Here is an 18,661-nt window from a genome sequence, read left to right as displayed (position 1 = left end):
AATTTCTGTTGGACTATACGAGTAATATTTCAGTACTCCTTATATGTTCTCCTGCATTCATATTCCAAATAGGGACCTGTCAGACTAATCATCTTTGACATCCTGTGCACTACTAAATTATGAATAAACTTGGGTCCTTTATGCATATATGTAAAATCAGTGTAGCAATCTAATTGACTACGAAATGATCATTTGACGCAATTTTTTCTTGTAACCACTGAAAAATTGAGAAGCTGTTATTAAGGAAAACCATTGGAATAAGATGCCAAACTTGCCTCTTCAAATGCAGTAGTTGGTAAATAAAGTGAGCATAAATGTTGTACGAGATGTTTGTGTATGCTAGCTGATTAAACTAGAGCTCAAAGTGCTGTATTGCCACTTAGAGCAAATTAGTTCTCTATCTCCGTATTATGTTCTTTGGAATAGAAATTTGACATCAGTCTCCTGACCTTATTGTGAAACTTGAGTTGTGAGAGGATCAATAGGCATGCTTGATTTTGACAATGAGATGTTCAGCACTTCTTAATTTCCATCAGTAGAACTTGGATGCAACTGGCTAACAACAATTATTTCCATACGGCCATGAATTTACCATCCTGTTGAATTGCTTGGAAACTGACAAGATCAGAAAATTTAATCATATTTTACTGGTCTAGTATCCTCTTATTAGCTTGAACTGAATGGCAAGGGCACAGAGAGAGGATATTTAGAGTTGCAGCAAGGATATTCTGATGTTTCTGCTGTGATAGTGGCAGAACGAGCAACAAAAAAATGGCAAATGCATGTTGAGCCCAGGAAACACAGGCCATTATATGACATGTTCTCCACTCTCACACCAGCAGTTGCTTATAGTACAAGGACATGCTCAGAGCTTTGGTGTGGTTGTGAAAAGCTGTATGGTTTGCATTTGGAGAAGAAATGTTAATTGTTTATCTATGGGTCGTGCAGAACAGTATGAGGCAGCTTTGACACAGTTTTTAAATACAAGATATATAGTGTAAGAACAGAACTGAAGAATACAATGACATCAGCAAAAAAAAAAACGAAATACAATGACAATGAACAGTGTCATGCCATACCATAGAGATGGCTCTCCAGATGTCAACTTGCTGGAATTACAAAATACACACTTTCGGGAATTGGGGTACAGTGTCACAGGCATGTAAGCCTCTAAGGTATTTTCATCTGATTGATAAATTCATCTAATATGCTATTACAGGTCAATAAAAGAGTGTCGTCGAATACACGTAGTGTTCCATAAAGACCAGTTCAGGGTGAAGCACACAGATAAAAAAACTGAAACTGTACAGGGTGGCCTGAAGCTTGTCAAGGTTCAAAGTTGTTGCTGGTTAAGTCTTGAACTTACAGGCCTCTGGTTAGAATCCAACTTCTTTCAAACTCCTGGACAACCATATGGCTGTCTCTCTTGGAGATGCTGTACCAGGTCCGAAAGGCTTCAGCAAGATCCCAAGCTCCTCGAATCTCTCCTGCTGCAGCAGCTGTGCACTGAACTCAAGCAGGCCCTCCAGAGCTTCAGCTCTCTGCTGGTAAGACCTCGTGTTGAACCTCTTCTGCCTCCAATCCGATGAGCTTCTGGGTGAATTGTCAGCACCAAGAAGGTCGATGTCAGGAGAGTCAGAGTAGTTTTCACTTTCACTTCGGAGCACTTGGAAAGTGCACTTGTCCTTGGTGATAGACTGATCTATGATAGATGGTGGTGTCAGCTTCATGATGCGATGTAATGGGTTTTCAAAGGATGCCATTGGGAATTCAGCTATTCTGTCGATTTGAGGAGAGTTTACTGAAACATCAGGAGATTTCAATCTGGTAATGTTGGTGGCCTGCTGCTTTTCAGGAGTTTTGCTCGTAAGCATGGGTAGCGATTCTCGTCGTGTAACTTGACCCGTTTGGTCTGGTGAAGGCCTTGACGGTGGAGGCTGCTGGTATTAGAAGTCCAAACAACAGAAGGTCAGAATTCAAAAGTTAGATGAATAATATTTTCTTCAGCTATGCAAAATACTTCAAATTTAACAAGCTGTTAATACAAAAAATCCTGCTGGTATCAAAAGTTGAAACATCAGAAGGTTGGAATTCAAATCTTAAGTAAATAATATTTTCTTCACCTGTTCAAAATACTTCGAAGTTAACAAGCTATTATTAAAAAAAATCTTCAGACATGCACCAAAAGATAAAAAGTAACCTTACAGCAAAATATCGTTTGAGAAACTAATATCTGGTTTTGTAAAATATGCATTTTCTGAATTATAGGTTGGTGCCTTAATTAAAGGTGTCTAGTGGCTAGGGACTGGTAATATCAACAATCGGTGAAAATATGAATGGATGTTGATGCTACCAACAACATGTTTAACATTTCAAATGGTCAGATACTTCATACCTCCTTGTGAGTAGTTCTAGCATGAAATGTCCTTGAAGGTTCTAGTCGTCTTCTAGGTGTTGATGATGACCTTCTTGGAGTAGGAGTAGGAGTAGGAGGCCTTGTAGCTTTTGAATGCTTCTCATGTATCGCTTCATCAACAATATTTTTGGTAACTTGGATTGACAATCCCTCCATTTGTTCACTCAGCAATTCTGGACAATCCTTCCCAGTTCTGGTAGAACTAGGACCATATGTATCAGTCTCTTGGTCAAGTTTTACTGCCCTCTCTAGTTTAAATGAATGGCTCTTTCTGTAATTGAGTTTGCAATTGTCTTCAGCATTGGAAAGCGCTGCCTTATTTGTGTCGTGTTTGTTAGGGAGCTTAGCAGAGAACAAATTACGAGGAAGAGTAGACTTCAATTGGAGATCAAACACGTAGGGCTGAAGGTGCGAATGCTTAAGCAGTTCTGCAGCCTGAAACAAAGGAAACATGATGCATGGATAAGTTCAGAACTTTGGGTGAGGTGCAAGTTACAGTGATGGGGGTGATGGTGAACCAACACATACACTTGGTCTGTGATCTGGACTTTTGCGTAACATGCTTTTGACGAGTCCCTTACTGTATGACCACAAGAAAGATTTTATGAATATTTCGTATTAAAGCCAAAAAGATACTATATCCTTGATTGTCATAACGATTTCACCAGGACTGTATGTAAGTTGTACAGGGGGAGGACTTACAATGCACCAGAGTACATAGTTGGTAGAGGAGCTAAAACAGACTTGTTAATTTTGTTTATCAGTGCTTGCATATCCTGTAAGAGTTGAAAATCACCAATGAAGACGCAGCTTACTGTAAAATTAGTTTTCATGAAAACTATGAGATGCTACTCACAAATGCTTTAAATGCAGGCCTTAAAGCAGCCATCTCATAGATGCAACAGCCTTGAGAATGGAGATTGCAGGAGTTTAGCCACGACAACAGAAACTCAGTGTTCAGAAGAATAGATGGAACTGAATATTGCTGTATAGAACCTTACCAAGGGACCATATATCAGACTTGGAACCATATGGAATGTCAGCAAGAAGTTCAGGGCACATGTAACTTGGAGTTCCCACAACCTTCAGAAGCAGCACATAACCAGAATGAGAAACGCATCAAACACCTAATAGTTGAGCAAGAAAACTCACTGGACAAGCTAAATCGTCAGAAGTCAATACTTTAGCAAGACCAAAATCGCCTGTTTCAGACCACATGTTCAGAACAGAAGGTTATTATGTTACCTTCATTTATTTGAAGAACTTTGTAATTCATGGTACTTTATAATAACATACTTGACAATAGGATTCTTACCAAGCCGTATGTTTTGGTCCTTTTTGAGAAATATATTTGAGCACTGAAACAGTTACAAGGTATGATGATTATCACTCAAGCAGCATGAGTCCATTGTAAGGATAAAATAAATGCTATGAATCTTACAACCTTGACATCGCGATGAAGGATATGATTGACATGCAAGTAATCAAGTGCCATGAGGAGCTGCACAAGCCACATACAAAGCCTCTGCATTCGGAAGAAAAGAAAATGAACACAACAAAGGTGCAAATCGCAGTAAGCAGAATGTGTGGATATAGAACAGCCATGCCACAGTGTTGGAGTATATTGAGCCCATGTGTATAGAGGCCCGTCTAGAGGCCCATGTATAGATATTATATATACCCACCCTTCTAGGGTTGGAGGAATACAAGCCATCATCTCCTCCTTCATGGTATCGAGCTAGATTTTTTTCCCTACTCTGCAGCCGCCGCCGCCGGCCTCCATGGCTGGCCGCCGGCGCCGCCCCTCCCGGCGCCGTCCTTCTGCCCCCTTCTTCCCTCCCCTCCCCTCCCCTCCCCTCTTCTTCCTCTGCTCCCGCGCCTCCCCTGCAGCAGGCGCTGCGCCCCTCTGCCTGGGCCGCAGCGGCCCCCTGCCCGCAGATCCGTGCCGCCGCAGATCCCGCAGCCGCGGCCACCGCCGCCGCTGCGGGTGCTGGCGCCGCCACTTGGGGTGCTGCCGGAGCCGCCGCGGGTGCTACTACCACGGCCGCCGGCGCCGCCCAGCAGGCCGCCGTGCACCTGGCCGCGGCCCAGCAGGCTGCTGCGGCCGCCCCTGCCGCCCAGCAGGGCCCTCTGCAAGCCCAGGCCGCTCTTGGTGCGGCGTGGGTGCCCAGGACGCGGGAGGCGCGGCCTCTGTTCCAGCAGCCGCCGCCACTGCGGGGGGCCCTCCTCTGCCCCGCTCGCCTGGGCCGCCGCGGCCAGAGCTGCTCGCGCAGGCGAGCCGCCTGTCGGGGCTGTCCCGCCCCTGCAGCCGCCCGTCGGGGCGCCCCCCCTCTCCGCTGCTCCGATTCGCGCAGGCGCCCCCGGCGACCTCAGCGCCCACGTTCCCGGCGACCTCTGCTCCCGGGACGCGCAGCGCGTGGGCCGCGGGCTCTGTTCCGGGGGAGCAGCGCGTGTGGGACCAGTCCGCTACTGCGCAGCCGCCCCCCACCGCCGCCCCCGTGGCCACTGCGCCCGTGGGCGGCGCTGCCGCGGCCCCTGCCACTGCGGCCTGGCGTGCCCTGCGATGCGAGCTCGACGCACTAGCTGCCATCGAGCAGACCGCTGCGGTTCGCTGCAAGCGTCCACACGCCGCGCATGCCGCGCATGCCGCGCAGGCCTCCGTCGCACCCGTCGCGCTCGCTGCGCGGGTGCACGCCGTGCAGGCCGCGCGGGCCGCCGCCTCCCTCGCCGCAGCGCACGCCGCGCAGGCCGCCGCGCCCGCCGCGCGAGCCGTCGCGCCCAGGGACCCCACGCGGGCCGCTGCCTCTCTCGCCGCTGCGCAGGCTGTTGCGCCTGCCGCGCCTCGTCCTCAGTCTCGGCCAGCGGCCATGCTCGCCGCTGCTGCTCCCCTGTTCGCGCCGTTCTGGACCCCGCCCGCTCCACCCAGCTAGCAGCCGACCTGGCCTGGGGGTGCGACCAGGCCGCACTGGCGCAGTCCTTCAGCGCCATGGGGCGGACGCCGCCGGTCTGCACCGAGTGGATCGCCGACTCGGGTGCCTTCTTCCCCACCACCCCACATGCCGGTATCCTCTATTCTGTCCGGCCCCCACACCCCTCTTGTCCTTCTTCCATCATGGTTGGTGACGGGTCTTGCCTTCCTGTCACCGCCGTGGGTTCTGCTCCTAGCTCTTTTCGTCTTTCCAATGTCCTTGTTGCTCCTCAGATGGTTCATAACCTTCTTTCCATTCGTCAGTTTACAGCTGACAATTCTTGTTCCATCGAGTTTGATTCTTCTGGCCTCACTGTAAAGGATTCGGCCTCCTGGCGTCCGCTACTCCGGTGTGACAGCACGGGCCCCTTTACACCCTTCGCCTTCCTTCTTCCGCTGCACCACTCTCTTCTTCTTCTTCGCCCTGGCCGTCTTGTCTGCCGCTTTTGCCGCGACGCCGTCTTCCACCACTTGGCACCGTCGTCTTGGTCACCCTGGCCGCGACGTTCTGGCTCAGCTCGGTCGTAGTACCGATGTTCCTGGCACTAGGGCTCCTGCTCAGCCCCTCTGTCATGCGTGCCAACTCGGTCGTCATGTTCGGCTCCCTTTTTCCTCTTCTTCTTCGCATGCGACGCGTGCATTCGATCTTGTTCACTGTGACCTGTGGACCTCTCCTGTACTTAGCCTTTCTGGTTATAAGTACTATCTAGTGGTGGTCGACGACTTCTCGCACTACTCTTGGACGTTTCCTTTGCGCGCCAAGTTTGAGACCTTCCCCACCCTACTCCACTTCTTTGCCTGGGTGTCCACTCAGTTCGGCCTCACTGTTAAGGCCGTCCAGTGTGACAACGGGAGGGAGTTTGACAACTCCACCTCCCGTTCCTTCTTCCTGTCTCGGGGTGTTCAGCTGCGTATGTCTTGTCCGTATACCTCTCCTCAGAACGGCAAGGCTGAGCGGATGATTCGCACGACGAACGACGTCGTGCGCACCCTTCTGATCCAGGCTTCCCTGCCCCCGCGCTTCTGGCTGAGAGCCTCCACACCGCCACCTACCTGCTCAACCGCCTTCCGTCCAGTGCTTCTCCTGCTCCCACTCCACACCACGCTCTCTTCGGTACCCCTCCTCGCTACGACCACTTTCGGGTCTTCGGGTGTGCGTGTCACCCTAACACCTCCGCCACCACTCCTCACAAGCTGGCGCCCCGCTCGACTCGTTGTGTGTTCCTCGGTTACACCCCTGACCACAAGGGGTACCGATGCTTTGACCTCACCACTCGCCGCGTCCTGATCTCCCGACACGTCATCTTCGACGAGTCGGATTTCCCCTACTCCATCTCCTCTACACCTTCTCCTGACCCCGAGCTGGAGTCTCTGTTTCCGACTGACCCAGTGGTTCAACCACCGTTACATGTCTGTCCTTTTCCTGCAGGTTTTCCCGGCACGCCGGCACCGTTTCCAGTGATCCCTGCTGCGCCGAGCGCGGCCCCGGTGCCCGCGATCGCGCCACGCGCGGTCCCCGGACCTCCGGTCGGGCCGCGCGCAGACCCGGTGTCACCCGCTGCGCCACGCGCGGCCCTGGTGCCTTCCCCTACACCTGCGCGGTACGCTCAGCCGGTGCAGGTGTACCGGCGCCGCTCGGCGCCGACCCCGACACCGCAGCGGTACGCTGAGCCGGTGCAGGTGTACCGGCGCCGCCTCCTGCTCCAGAGACTCCTGCGACGCCGACACCGGAGCCGTCGCCGCCGCCGCCACCTCCGGCTCCCTCTCGAGCTGAGCCGGAGGTGTACCACCCGCCGGTCATCAATCGGGATCCTCGGCATATCCATCCCATGGTGACTCGGCGGATGGCGTCCCAGGCCACGACTCTCTCCGCCACCGAGGGAGAGCCGCGGGTCTCTTCGGTACCCTCCTCTGTCCGCGACGCCTTGGCGGATCCTCACTGGCGTCGCGCGATGGAAGAGGAGTACGCGGCTCTTCTTGCCAACCAGACGTGAGACCTCGTGCCGCGTCCGTCTGGTTGCAATGTGGTGAATGGCAAGTGGATCTGGACGCACAAGCGTCGGGCTGATGGCACACTGGAGCGCTACAAGGCTCGCTGGGTTCTCCGGGGGTTCACTCAGCGACCTGGTGTGGACTATGATGAGACCTTCAGCCCGGTCGTGAAGCCCGCTACGGTGCGCACGGTCCTCTCGCTTGCGCTCTCGCGCACTTGGCCTGTGCACCAGCTGGATGTGAAGAATATATTTCTTTACGGCACCTTGTCAGAGATTGTCTACTGCTCTCAGCCAGCGGGATTTGTGGACTCGAGTCGTCCGGATATGGTCTCCCGGCTCAACAAGTCTCTCTATGGACTGAAGCAGGCCCCTTGGGCTAGTACTCTCGGTTCACCACGTTCTTGATGACACTGGGATTCACCGAGGCCAAGTCTGACACGTCTCTCTTCATCTACCGCCGTGGGGATGAGACGGCATATCTGCTGCTATATGTCGATGACATTGTGCTCACAGCTTCCAGTCAGCAGTTGCTTCAGAGTGTCATCTCCTCTCTGCAGCAGGAGTTCGCTATGAAGGATCTCGGTCAGCTCCACCACTTCTTGGGCGTCACTGTTGAGCCTCTCCCGTCTGGTCTTCTTCTTCACCAGCGGCAGTACGCCCTCGATATTCTGGAGCGGGCTGGGATGACTGATTGCAAGCCCTGCTCCACTCCAGTCGACACTCAGGTGAAGCTGCCTACTGATCTGGGTGATCCGGTGGCTGATCCTACTGCCTACCGGAGTCTGGTCGGCGCTTTGCAGTACCTCACCTTCACCAGGCCGGACCTCACCTACGCTGTTCAGTAGGTCTGTCTCCATATGCATGATCCCCGGGAGTCACACCTTGCTGCGCTGAAGCGTCTCCTCCGGTACGTCCGTGGTACTGTGGACCTCGGCCTGGTACTTCACCGCTCGTCCTCTGCTGAGCTGGTGGTCTACACCGACGCTGACTGGGCTAGCTGCCCGGACACTCGTCGCTCCACCTCCGGCTACGCCGTCTTCCTGGGCGGCAACCTGGTCTCCTGGTCGTCCAAGCGGCAGCCGGTTGTCTCCCGCTCCAGTGTCGAGGCGGAGTACCGGGCTGTCGCTAACGGCGTGGCGGAGGCGTCCTGGCTACGACAGCTCTTGGCGGAGCTCCACAGCCTGCTCGCCAAGAGCACGCTCGTCTACTGCGACAACGTCAGCGCCGTGTATCTCTCCACCAACCCCGTCCAGCATCAGCGGACGAAGCACGTGGAGATCGACCTACACTTCGTGCGCGACAGAGTCGCAATCGGCGATGTTCGGGTACTCCATGTCCCGACTACCTCCCAGTTTGCTGACATCTTCACCAAGGGGCTGCCCTCCTCGACCTTCTCAGAGTTTCGATCCAGCCTCAACATAGCCAGTGGCTAGTTGTGGCTGCGGGGGGTATTTGCCATTTGTACTCTCTTCTTGTCCAGTCTTGAACACTGCTGCGTCGGTTGTTCAGACTGCGGGGGGTGTTAGCTTTCTTGTTGTCCAGTCTTGAACACCGCTGCGCCGGTAGTTCAGACTGCGGGGGGGGGGGGGGGGGGGGGGGGGGTTGGAGTATATTGAGCCCATGTGTACAGAGGCCCGTCTAGAGGCCCATGTATCAGTATTATATATACCTACCCTTCTAGGGTTGGAGGAATACAAGCCATCATCTCCTCCTTCACACAGAATTCGGACTATTTAACCACCTCTTCTGAGAAATGGTTGCTCTTAGCCTTCTTAATGGCTTCTGACCTGCACAAACCGGGGAAAAAAAAGATCAGAATTTTAATACATACTACAGGTACGTATTGGAGATATATTTCCACAACTAGACATACATGTCCCCACCCTCGCAGTAACCGTTGACAATACACACGTAGCAACCCTGATAACAACAAAAATCGTTCGTTTTCAAGCAATTATGGACATATACATCCTTCATCAGGACCATTGAAACATCAAGGAAAGGAACAAGACCGAAGAGTGCCCTTAGGATGCTGAAACTGTCCACAGCAAGGATGGGGGACCATGCTCACCTTCTCTACCCAAGCCTCTTTGTACTCCACAATGTAAGGGTTCCTTACTTTTGCAATGAGCTCCATCTGTATGAAAATTCAACAAGCTGGTGAATTTTCACATGATTAGTGTAGGTTTATGCATGTACGAGCGCAAGATCATGAGTCATGACAAACAGAGAACAGATCTGTTTGGAGAGCAGTCAAGAATGCCCTACAAGGAAACAAAGACGTTTGACCGGTTCAAGAGCTCAAACTCTCTCCCTTTTACAAATTAAACTTTCCCATTCATTTACGTTCAGAGTCAAATTCAAATTGTTCATCAGAATTGGGACCACAAGGAATGTTGCTAAACCATGAAGAGTGCTTCAAGAAGGTATTATGTCCTGTTCAGCATGAAAATTTAAACCTCTTTTTTCACAAGGAAGCTAATTGGTAACTGCAAGAGTCAACCAATCTCAAATTATGACGCCACAGGGAACAATGGGAATAGAGTGTAAGCAAACCTCCTGGTGCGCTGATCGGCGGCACCGATTGGTCTGGCGGGCGAGGCGGATCTTCTTCAAGACATACCTGAAATGAAATGAAATGAAATGAAATGGGCCAGGTTTCAGAGGAGTGACACCATGCAAGGAAGAAGAAGAGTCCATGCATATCAATCTAGAGAATTCACAGGACAGTGTCACCATCTGCCGGCCGCCTCACCTCTTATTCTCAACTTTGTGCCTCACCAGGAGCGCAGACCCAAATGAACCCTTCCCAATCTGCTCTAACACTTCGTACTGCTCCATTCCTGTGGTGCTCCTGGTTCGGAATTCACCTGCAGAGCGGAGGATGCTTTTGAAGAGGAATTTAAGAGAGAAGTTATCACTTATCAGACGCACATGTCCCAAGCAAATCAAGAACCGCTTCAAATTTTGGAAGTACGATTTTTTGAACAGCTCAAGAACCTATGGAGTTCCCAATCCAAAACAACAACATGGAGGGAGAGAGAAAATGAAAAAGGAGAATCTGGGAACGAAGCAAGAACTGATCGCATGGAGGATTGAAATTGCAATGGATCGGATCAACTTGATGGCAATCGGCTCTGCTCTTGATAAATGTGAATCAACATCGATGCTTAAAGTGGAGGAAAGAGAATGAATGGGTTCCTTACCTCGTCGGCTAGCTAATGGATGAAGGGCACCTGGTTCCTGTTCTTCGTCCTCACTGCTCGGCTCCCATTTTTAGAGCGAGAAAGTATGGCTGATGGAGTGCACCGGAGAAAGAAAGAGAGAGGGAGGGAGGGAGGGTTGACATGCCGACAACGAAATGGAGGGCTGGCTGTGCTTGCGAGAGGCTTTCAAAGTTTTAAAAGTGCAGAGAGAGAGAGAGAGAGAGAGAGAGAGAGAGAGAGAGGATTTGACTAAAAAAATGATTGGATTAGTGCTGGGTGTACTCGATCATTCTTTATGTGCTGATTCGTATCGCCGCCCCGTGATAGCGGAATTCATACGCGTTTCGTTGTACAGGCCGGCCATAAAGGCTTAGCAAGAAATTCTTGGACGAACCTGATCGTCCCTGGGCAGAATTTGTGAGTGAAAATATGCCGGAATTCGGTGGCTGGATCGTACTGATTCTCGTGACACCAACCGAGTAGCTAATCACGAGGATCAACGGTTGATACATACTACAGCTTGCATGCGTTCACCTAATTAGCAGTACCAACAACCCTTTGTGCTCTTTTCTTCTCATGGCATCATCAGGGGAGTTTCAGCCATTTGGGACAAGGGAATTTCACCTGAATTGTTGTGTTTCCCAGTGTAATATGAAAATGTTGCATTTTAAACTGGCCATAATTCGGATGCATCTATTATAAGAAACTTTTTTTTTGTTGTGAAGTACGAGTTGGTTTGCTCTTCAATTGTAGGGAATCACCATTTCTAAAAGTTGAACACGTACTCAAGTTATAAATTTCTTTTTTTAACATAGGTTAAGAGGTCCTTTGCAGCCCCCACAAAATTTGAACTTTAAAACATATTTTTACACAGGAAAAAAAAAGCGATTTTCATTATGGATAGGTTGAAGAAATTAAATAGTTGGATAGTAAATCAAGCTAAAATTTTGTTCAAGGGGATTAAGCGGATAAAGTGGAATGTTCGGATGGTGAAGTAGACTTTCTCCCTATATAATAGAAAGTTTGGTCGGAGTTTACGAAGAGTTTGATGCTCTCTAAATCAAGATCATCGCCGAAGAAAGAACAAAGATAAAGAGTCATTACCTTATAATTTCGCTTGATGCCCACTAGGTTTTCTCTTCTCTTTATGAATTCCCTTCTTTTTTCCATTCTTTTGGGGCCCTGCATGGACGAATGGATGAGCGGCGCCTGCTGTTTTTTGGTTTAATACAGCAATTAGCGTGAAAGATGCCACACACGTCGCTTCGCTTGGTAGTAGGGCACAGGAGGATCCAGCTTTTCTTCTCCTGTTTCCAAGTCCCGACCAAACTATTTTCTATCACTTATTTTAACCGAAATGTTTCCTTCATCATCAGGTTAAGAAAAGCATTTGTTCCCATTCAGACCAGGAGAATTCTGGCATTCCAATTGGCACGTTCTCCAACCCCACCACATCGCACGCGTCCGTGCAGGACACACGTGTGGGCATTTCTGAACATTTTGCAGCCTCTCTGAACATTTTCATTTTCAGGCGCAGGTTTTTGTTGCTTGACCTGGAACAGTGGAACTCTGAACTAACACAATTGATTAGTATCTGTGATAGACTGGACGCCTTGAAAGCTGCGCTCATTGAGCTAGTAATCAGCATCAGCTGATGGGATTCATGCATGATTTGTGTTGAGTAGGGCAGGGATGGCTTCTGTTAGGGCGACAAGGCCATCCTACCTCCTCTCTCTTTTCTGCCGGTCGTCTGTTCAGGATAAGCATCCATGTCTCCGGAATAGATTTGCATATATAACAAAAAAAGAAGAGAGAAGAAGATGCAGATCATACCAGATTTAGCGATGTGACGTGGCGCCACGGCATGACTTTGGCCTGTGTTTACTAGTGGACACGATGCATGGATGGATGGAGAGTGATGAACGGCAGCTCGACGATCATGATCGTCAGGTACTAGAGCATGTTGATCGCACTTGTTTTTTCTTCTTCTTACAATTCCCTCCATTTCAAGGAAGGCTTGAAGTCTTAAAAGATTTAAATAGGTGAGAGAATTCAGGAGGAATGTGCGCTAAGTACTACAAACCAAGTTGCTTCAGGGGCCGAGCACTTGTTTGGTAGAGGGTGCTTGGAACCCCAGATGCTACCCTTTCTTAGGTGAACACCAGTCCCGCCAGAGCTTCTGCCACCAAAGTCTTCTGAGCCGTCATGTTGGGACTTGGGGTAGAGTTAAAATCCATCATGACCCATCAACAAAAAGAGCGAGCTTCTGACATGATTAAACAGAAACGTAAAAGAAAAAAAAGAGTTGCAAATGTAGCAGATTTGAAAGTACTATCCGAAGTGATGAGTGCTTACCTTTCCAAAAAAAAAGAGGTGATGAGTGCTCGGGGGCGTGTCCGTCCACTGACCGGAGTTCTTCAGAGAGATTAGTCTGTTGCAGGTGCCATATCTCAGGGACTGGGACTAGGCACGTATGTTATGCGTGTGATTTGTGACCAACTCTGCATGCAGTTGACCCATCTGCAATTGCAGCAGAGAAATTGGGAGCAAAGAAAGGTGCCGGATTGAATTGATTGATTGAAGACATGGCACTCTGCCACAGATGTGGAACAGTGGAAAGCAACTGGAGTGTTAACAAGGAACTTAACCGATATGAGCTTGTGAGCGCTCGAGGCCGGGATCTTCCTTTAATTTAAAAAATATAACGAGATGAGCTTCAGCGTAACCATTCTCCTCGTTGCTTCAACAGGTCAATTTATTCCCACTGGATTGCTCGTCTACTAAGAAGGCGTACAATAGCGATTAACCGGTTACATTAGCAGACCTCGAGCAACCTAATCTGATCACAACATGTCAATCGCATGTATATGTGCAACAGATCTTGCACCTGAGAAATGGAAACCACGCAGGTCTCGGAGGAACCGGGCCAGAACCACTTCTGAACAGTACCAGAAGCAAACCTGTGCACCCAATCATTTCAGGTTCCTGAATACCATCATCATCATCATAAATCCTCACGGTTACAATTTTGAGTATCGGCATCTTCAACAATAAACGCAAAGTGTCCATTTCGGATAGGGTTAAGGTCATTGTTCTGTCAAGTAGTTGATTAAAGCAAGGTAGCTCTTCTACAAATTGCACAAAACACATTCCAAACAAATTCATCGCACTGGCACACAACACACGCTTTGACAGTATAAATGTTGACAAACCATTTAACAACAAGAATTACTTTACCAGAACAATAACATAAATGCACATTGGAGGCTACATGAACATGTCTCCAGCAACTTTGAGTATATTTAACTTTTACATAATGCTATTGATATCGATCCAACCAACAGACAAAACCAGACAGTGAGACTCAGCCTGACACCAACTTCACAACAATGATAAGAACATTAAGGGCTATCAAGGGCACCCTCAGAAATTGTGTGGCGTAGATAAGGCCCACGATCTGGCCCTTCAATGACTTTGTTTGCCCATTTCCTGACACTTCAGACATGCTCCATCCCCTGGGAGCAAGAAAACGATCTTCGTTCAGTATTGCCAATGCATTTGCGAGAAGTAGAAAACCCTCCAGCAATGTCCACAGGCCCATTCCTGTATACCAAACTCCTGTCAGTTCAAGAGATACTCTTCTTTACATAACATCACTGTAAAGGTAACATCAACTCCATATGCACGAATTTGACATAGCAAAAGGCAGCAACATACTGGTAGTTGACGTGATATGCCACAAAATTCGGATGGGTTGAATTTGGTTCATCTTATTTGCACATGTAAATAGCATTATAGTAGTACTAAAATTTTTCGAACATGAATAACAACAGAATATCACTATAGACGAAATATTATCGAAATTAGAAGGAAAAAAAAAGAGCACCTGAAAGACACCAAGACATAATTATGATCCAACTTTAACATAGCATATGAAGCACAAGCAATGTCCATAGAGTTTAGCTTACACACATGCTAATATGTTGTGATCTAAGGGCATACCATACAGGAAGATAGCCACCATACTTTACGTGCTACACTCAGTGTTAAAAGATGATATACACTTGAAATTGTGGTTGAACAATTAGATCACAAATAAAAAAAAAAATCAGCTATGTCTGTAGCTACTTAATTCAGTTGAGTTTGAGTAAAGCTTCGAGGGTCCCTTTCATTAGGATTCACAAGCTGGGCCATCCGATGAAGAATAAAGACATCCATGTTCTTTTTTACACATTAGCATGTATGTAATAAACAATGAATCCACATTCCGTTTAGTGAGTATATGCATGACTATTCTTGTTTTGCGTCCTTATAATCACCAGCTACGAGCAATTATGAGACTCAAATTCACAGACAACTAACCATAACCGTTTTAACCAAACTAATATTATTTTTAATTCAAAGCAAAAAAAAAATCATGTCTAGTTTATAGCGATCAGAACTTCAGAAGTGTATACATGATCATTGTAGTTCTGGCTGCATCGTTCTAATAATCAGCCGCAAGCTTTATTTTCAGAGCTACACCCACAGGCCACAGGAGCCTACAAGGAAGGTAGGGAAGGGGCAGGCGTACACACACCGCTTCGGAACGGGAGCTCGCCGGAGGGGTGGAAGGGAGCTCGCCGGCACTTCCTCGCAGACCTGCAGTGAAAGAGTGGAATAAGAGGTGAGGAGGGTGAGGATCCGTGCGTCCAGCGCCGAGAAGCGATCAAAGGGCAGGATCCGGTGGTGCGGCCGGCGCAGATCCGGCCGCCGGATCCACGAACCGCGTCGGGAAGGGAGAAGCTGTCGGAGCGCCGCCTTAAAAATTGATGGGGATCTGGCTGGAGGATGAGAATAAGGTTCTCCCATACTCACCCGGAACGGAGGGACCTCGCCGGAGGTGAGCGATTCTCGCCGGAGGAGGTGGAGAGGACGCGGCGGCGCAGTGCAGGCGCAGCTCGGGAAGGCGGAACGGGAGGAGAGCTAGCGCTGACTAGTGGGCCCGCCGCACGGTTCGCTTGCATCCTACTAGCTAACTAGTGGGCCGATGCGTAGCCCATTGAACGTATGGGCCAACTGGGTCGGTTTGGGCCAACGTGCCTTTAAGTTTGCGGCCCATATTATCTCCATATGCTGCCACTTTTTCTCCTCCCCCCCCCCTCCCCCCCTTGCTTCCCCTTTTCTTCTGAAGAAGAAATTACCCTAGCATCCTTCAAAAAAAAAAGGAATTACCCTAGCAAAGCTGAGAGCCCAAAAAATATGCAGGTGTTGACATGAATCCTTGAACTCTTTTTAGATCCACATGAATGGCAGTTTTCTCTGTGGCTTTAATTGTGTATAGTTCATCCAGTCTAGGCTCCACAAGAAAACGGCATGCCCTCTTATGATCTCCAAGATTAAAGATCATGCGAGTTGTTGGATGGCGGCTGGCGCCAACCATTTGTCGGCGCTCTTGGCTTAGTCGAACCTCGGTTTCTCTTCTCCTTTCGCTCTTTTTTCTGCTGCTTTTCCTTCAAGTCGGCCGATCTTTTGCGACAATCCGAGCCTTGAGCTTTGTATAGTGCTTCCTCTATTATTCTCGCCTGTCGGGCACCCTTCTTTTTAATATAATGGCAGTTCTTCTGCCGGTTCGTTTCAAAAAAAAAAATCCAGTCCAGACTCCATGTGATCATATCTGTGTGCTTGAGAGAGGTCTCGGTTTGGAGCCAAACAAATGGCGCCTTCAGAGTTCAGAGATTCAGGCCACAAGCAACAGGCCTGCTCCTATCACCGAAAATCCCGGCACATGTTCTCCAAGCAGTGCACGACACAAAGGTCAGCGTCACGCACGCGCGAGAAACTGCGGGCGTCCACGTCATCAGCCAGGCCCAGTCCGTCCGTGTACGTGGCAGTTGCCATCGCAGCTGACGTGGCAGCTCTGCACGCATGAACATCTTTTTTTTTCTCTGACGTAAACTGATTGAAAAAACAAAACAGAAGTTGAAAGGTAGAAAAAAAAAGTAGTTATTTTGTGCGTAGTAGGTAGATGCTGACATGAATGATAGGAGCGTGTTGCCGTAGCACGTACTACTACGTCTGATGGGAGTTGATTTGGCGATGGTGATGAGCAGACATTGAAGCTCAAGAATGCATGGGCAGGTGGTGTTCATCGTCTTTGTCTGCCACGTCAGATGTCCAAACATGGATGGGAAAGGGTGGAGATGAAAAAGGGAAACCATTGGTGCCGCCCCTAGAGCGTGCACAACAATGGTGCCAAATCAATTATCTTTAGTAGAGTAGGCAGGTCAATGCACACTGTTGGTATGATAGATATCAAAGATAGAGAATGTTTACAACTTTCTACAATGGTGATTTATTTTAAAAAAAATTTAAGAAACATAGGGATGTTATTTTCGACGGTTTTTAGGTTTCAAACATGTGGCTGATTGCCTCCGGATATGCCTCAATATGGATGTCTCTTCTATACTAACTTCATTTCGACATGCTTTTCGGATTCTCGTTGGCTCTCACCGACAATCTCAGTGGTTAAAAGTACCAAATTTGCTTAAAACAAGAAAAAGGCATATACTCCGTATTAAGTACAATCATTTTTATTACAATATCATAGTTCGGAAGTATGCTTCCAAGATGTGTATATTGATGACGATGAAAGAGATGAACTATATAGTACATAATATCGCAATTCCTTATGTCAAGCGGCTGAAAATTGTGGGATGTCCAATTCACACAGCCAACGAAGAGGCCGGGTTCTTTTTTTTTTTTTGTTCTACCAATTTAAAGCGGAGAATGATCAATCTTGGGTTGGAGATTGGAGGAAGAAGAACGACTGAGGGTCGTTGGATGCAAATCCAACGGTCCATCTTCATCGACTACGAAAAGAGAAAATTTCTCCAACTTGAGAAAATTAGCTCCTCCCAAATAATTCTATGCAGCATGCCAAAGAAACATGCACGCTGTCTTTTGGAGGGGCCGGTGACGAGATCAGACTGGGAAAACTTGACGCAGTACTTGATGCAGCAGGGGCGTTGTCATTTGTCAAGTCATTGTGTCGTGAAATTCTTGTTCTGCACAGCAGCAGTTGATGCACTGTTGCAGTACAGTGATGGTGAGAAGAATTAGCTATAGTTTTTTCCTTTCTCGAACAATTTGTTTGGCGCGCGGCTACTATCCTGGCTACTTTCTAGCTGACTGGCAACTGTCAGGTGATTTGTGGTTCGTTTCATTTCAAGTTTTCAACAACCTAAGCTAGCTACTCTCTCTAGTTCTAAGAGAATGGTCCAACTTATGATAACCCTCCTAAATGTTCAAATATTGGATAGGTCAAAATGAAATGCCCAAATGGTAAGTTAGTCTCAATCACTGATCATAATTCTCTTTGAATGAAAGCAATTGGCCATCACACATACTCCTATATAGGTATCCTAGGCTAGCTACTTTCTAGCTGACTCATGGCAACTGTCAAGTGATTTTTACAGTTTGCTAGTCCTTATATTTTTTTTAGAAAAAACAAGTCCTTATATTATATATTTGCGAAACTTCACTTTTAGGTTTCTTTTAACCGCACACGAGAAACGCAAAGACGTTTACCATTCACTCTAGTCTCTAGCTTGGAATTTTACTTTTACCAACGCCATGATCCGATCCCTCTCGCCGACGACGACCTCCTACATTCGTTGTGTTCATTTGGCTGTAGCTGATGGCTGGTGCTAATTTGTTATGAAAGAACAGTATTGCTGGCTGTCAGGTAGCTGGTGGCTAGTGCTGATTTAGTATGAGAGAACAGTACTGCTGGCTGGTTGGCTGATAAGCCAAGCGAACAATGTCCCAAAGCTAGTGAGATAGAGTAAGAGAGAGGAAGAAGAACAAAAAAAGGTCACCGGCGCATCGCCGGAAACTGACGCGTGACCGGCCGGCCGGCACCCGATCAGCGGATCGTGCGCGGTTGCATGCGAGATGTCCGGCCGACGATGCACAGACACACTGGTGCACGGGTCACGCATGTCACCGGTCAGCTGGCACCCGAGGCGCGATCCGGCGAATCCTGGCCGTCCCTTCAACTCACTCGCATGGCAACAAACAGGGAGCGACGGCATGG

The 18,661-nt window shown here is 48.6% G+C and overlaps 2 protein-coding genes and 1 long non-coding RNA gene across 7 annotated transcripts; 1 reads left to right on the top strand and 2 right to left on the bottom strand.

Annotated features, from left to right (window-relative positions):
* Positions 1–1,048: 1,048 nt before the first annotated feature.
* On the bottom strand, positions 1,049–10,259 carry LOC120659472 (serine/threonine-protein kinase Nek3-like). 2 transcript variants are annotated; one of them, XM_039937631.1, is made up of 14 exons: positions 10,134–10,259; positions 9,935–10,001; positions 9,450–9,515; positions 9,252–9,298; positions 9,120–9,165; positions 3,861–3,941; positions 3,732–3,774; positions 3,569–3,618; positions 3,418–3,499; positions 3,273–3,322; positions 3,119–3,192; positions 2,945–2,996; positions 2,396–2,851; positions 1,049–1,940 (listed from the first exon to the last, which is right to left on the bottom strand). In XM_039937631.1, the coding sequence occupies exons 1-14, from the start codon at positions 10,217–10,219 to the stop codon at positions 1,377–1,379; spliced, it is 1,764 nt and encodes a 587-aa protein (XP_039793565.1). In that variant the 5' UTR covers positions 10,220–10,259; the 3' UTR covers positions 1,049–1,376. The 2 variants fall into 2 exon arrangements, with proteins under 2 accessions (XP_039793565.1, XP_039793566.1); XM_039937632.1 differs by having other exon boundaries at positions 1,049–1,937.
* Positions 9,095–10,922, top strand: LOC120659477. 3 transcript variants are annotated; one of them, XR_005669030.1, is made up of 3 exons: positions 9,095–9,214; positions 9,359–9,482; positions 9,564–10,922. It is a non-coding gene; the product is annotated as an uncharacterized LOC120659477 (long non-coding RNA). The 3 variants fall into 3 exon arrangements; XR_005669029.1 differs by having other exon boundaries at positions 9,559–10,922; XR_005669028.1 differs by having other exon boundaries at positions 9,101–9,482; positions 9,559–10,922.
* Positions 10,923–13,693: 2,771 nt separating this feature from the next.
* On the bottom strand, positions 13,694–15,604 carry LOC120659471 (immediate early response 3-interacting protein 1-like). 2 transcript variants are annotated; one of them, XM_039937629.1, is made up of 3 exons: positions 15,442–15,604; positions 15,164–15,225; positions 13,694–14,202 (listed from the first exon to the last, which is right to left on the bottom strand). In XM_039937629.1, the coding sequence occupies exons 1-3, from the start codon at positions 15,588–15,590 to the stop codon at positions 13,949–13,951; spliced, it is 465 nt and encodes a 154-aa protein (XP_039793563.1). In that variant the 5' UTR covers positions 15,591–15,604; the 3' UTR covers positions 13,694–13,948. The 2 variants fall into 2 exon arrangements, with proteins under 2 accessions (XP_039793563.1, XP_039793564.1); XM_039937630.1 differs by having other exon boundaries at positions 13,694–14,187; positions 15,442–15,602.
* Between the last annotated feature and the right edge of the window lie 3,057 nt (positions 15,605–18,661).

The sequence above is a fragment of the Panicum virgatum genome, chromosome 2N (genome assembly GCF_016808335.1).
Source record: "Panicum virgatum strain AP13 chromosome 2N, P.virgatum_v5, whole genome shotgun sequence".
In the NCBI taxonomy this organism is placed as follows: domain Eukaryota; kingdom Viridiplantae; phylum Streptophyta; class Magnoliopsida; order Poales; family Poaceae; genus Panicum; species Panicum virgatum.
This window is presented reverse-complemented; position numbering and strand designations above follow the sequence as displayed.

Excerpts from the sequence above, each read along its gene's own strand:
- LOC120659471 (XM_039937629.1), bottom strand. The coding sequence starts at position 15,590 with ATGCAAGCGAACCGTGCGGCGGGCCCACTAGTCAGCGCTAGCTCTCCT. Across the intron at positions 15,226-15,441 it reads GCGAGGTCCCTCCGTTCCGG|GTCTGCGAGGAAGTGCCGGC; the intron begins GTGAGTATGGGA and ends CTTTCACTGCAG. Across the intron at positions 14,203-15,163 it reads CGAGCTCCCGTTCCGAAGCG|GAGTTTGGTATACAGGAATG; the intron begins GTGTGTGTACGC and ends TTGAACTGACAG.
- LOC120659472 (XM_039937631.1), bottom strand. The coding sequence starts at position 10,219 with ATGGAGCAGTACGAAGTGTTAGAGCAGATTGGGAAGGGTTCATTTGGG. Across the intron at positions 3,619-3,731 it reads GGACCAAAACATACGGCTTG|GCGATTTTGGTCTTGCTAAA; the intron begins GTAAGAATCCTA and ends GGTCTGAAACAG. Across the intron at positions 3,193-3,272 it reads GGCCTGCATTTAAAGCATTT|GATATGCAAGCACTGATAAA; the intron begins GTGAGTAGCATC and ends CAACTCTTACAG.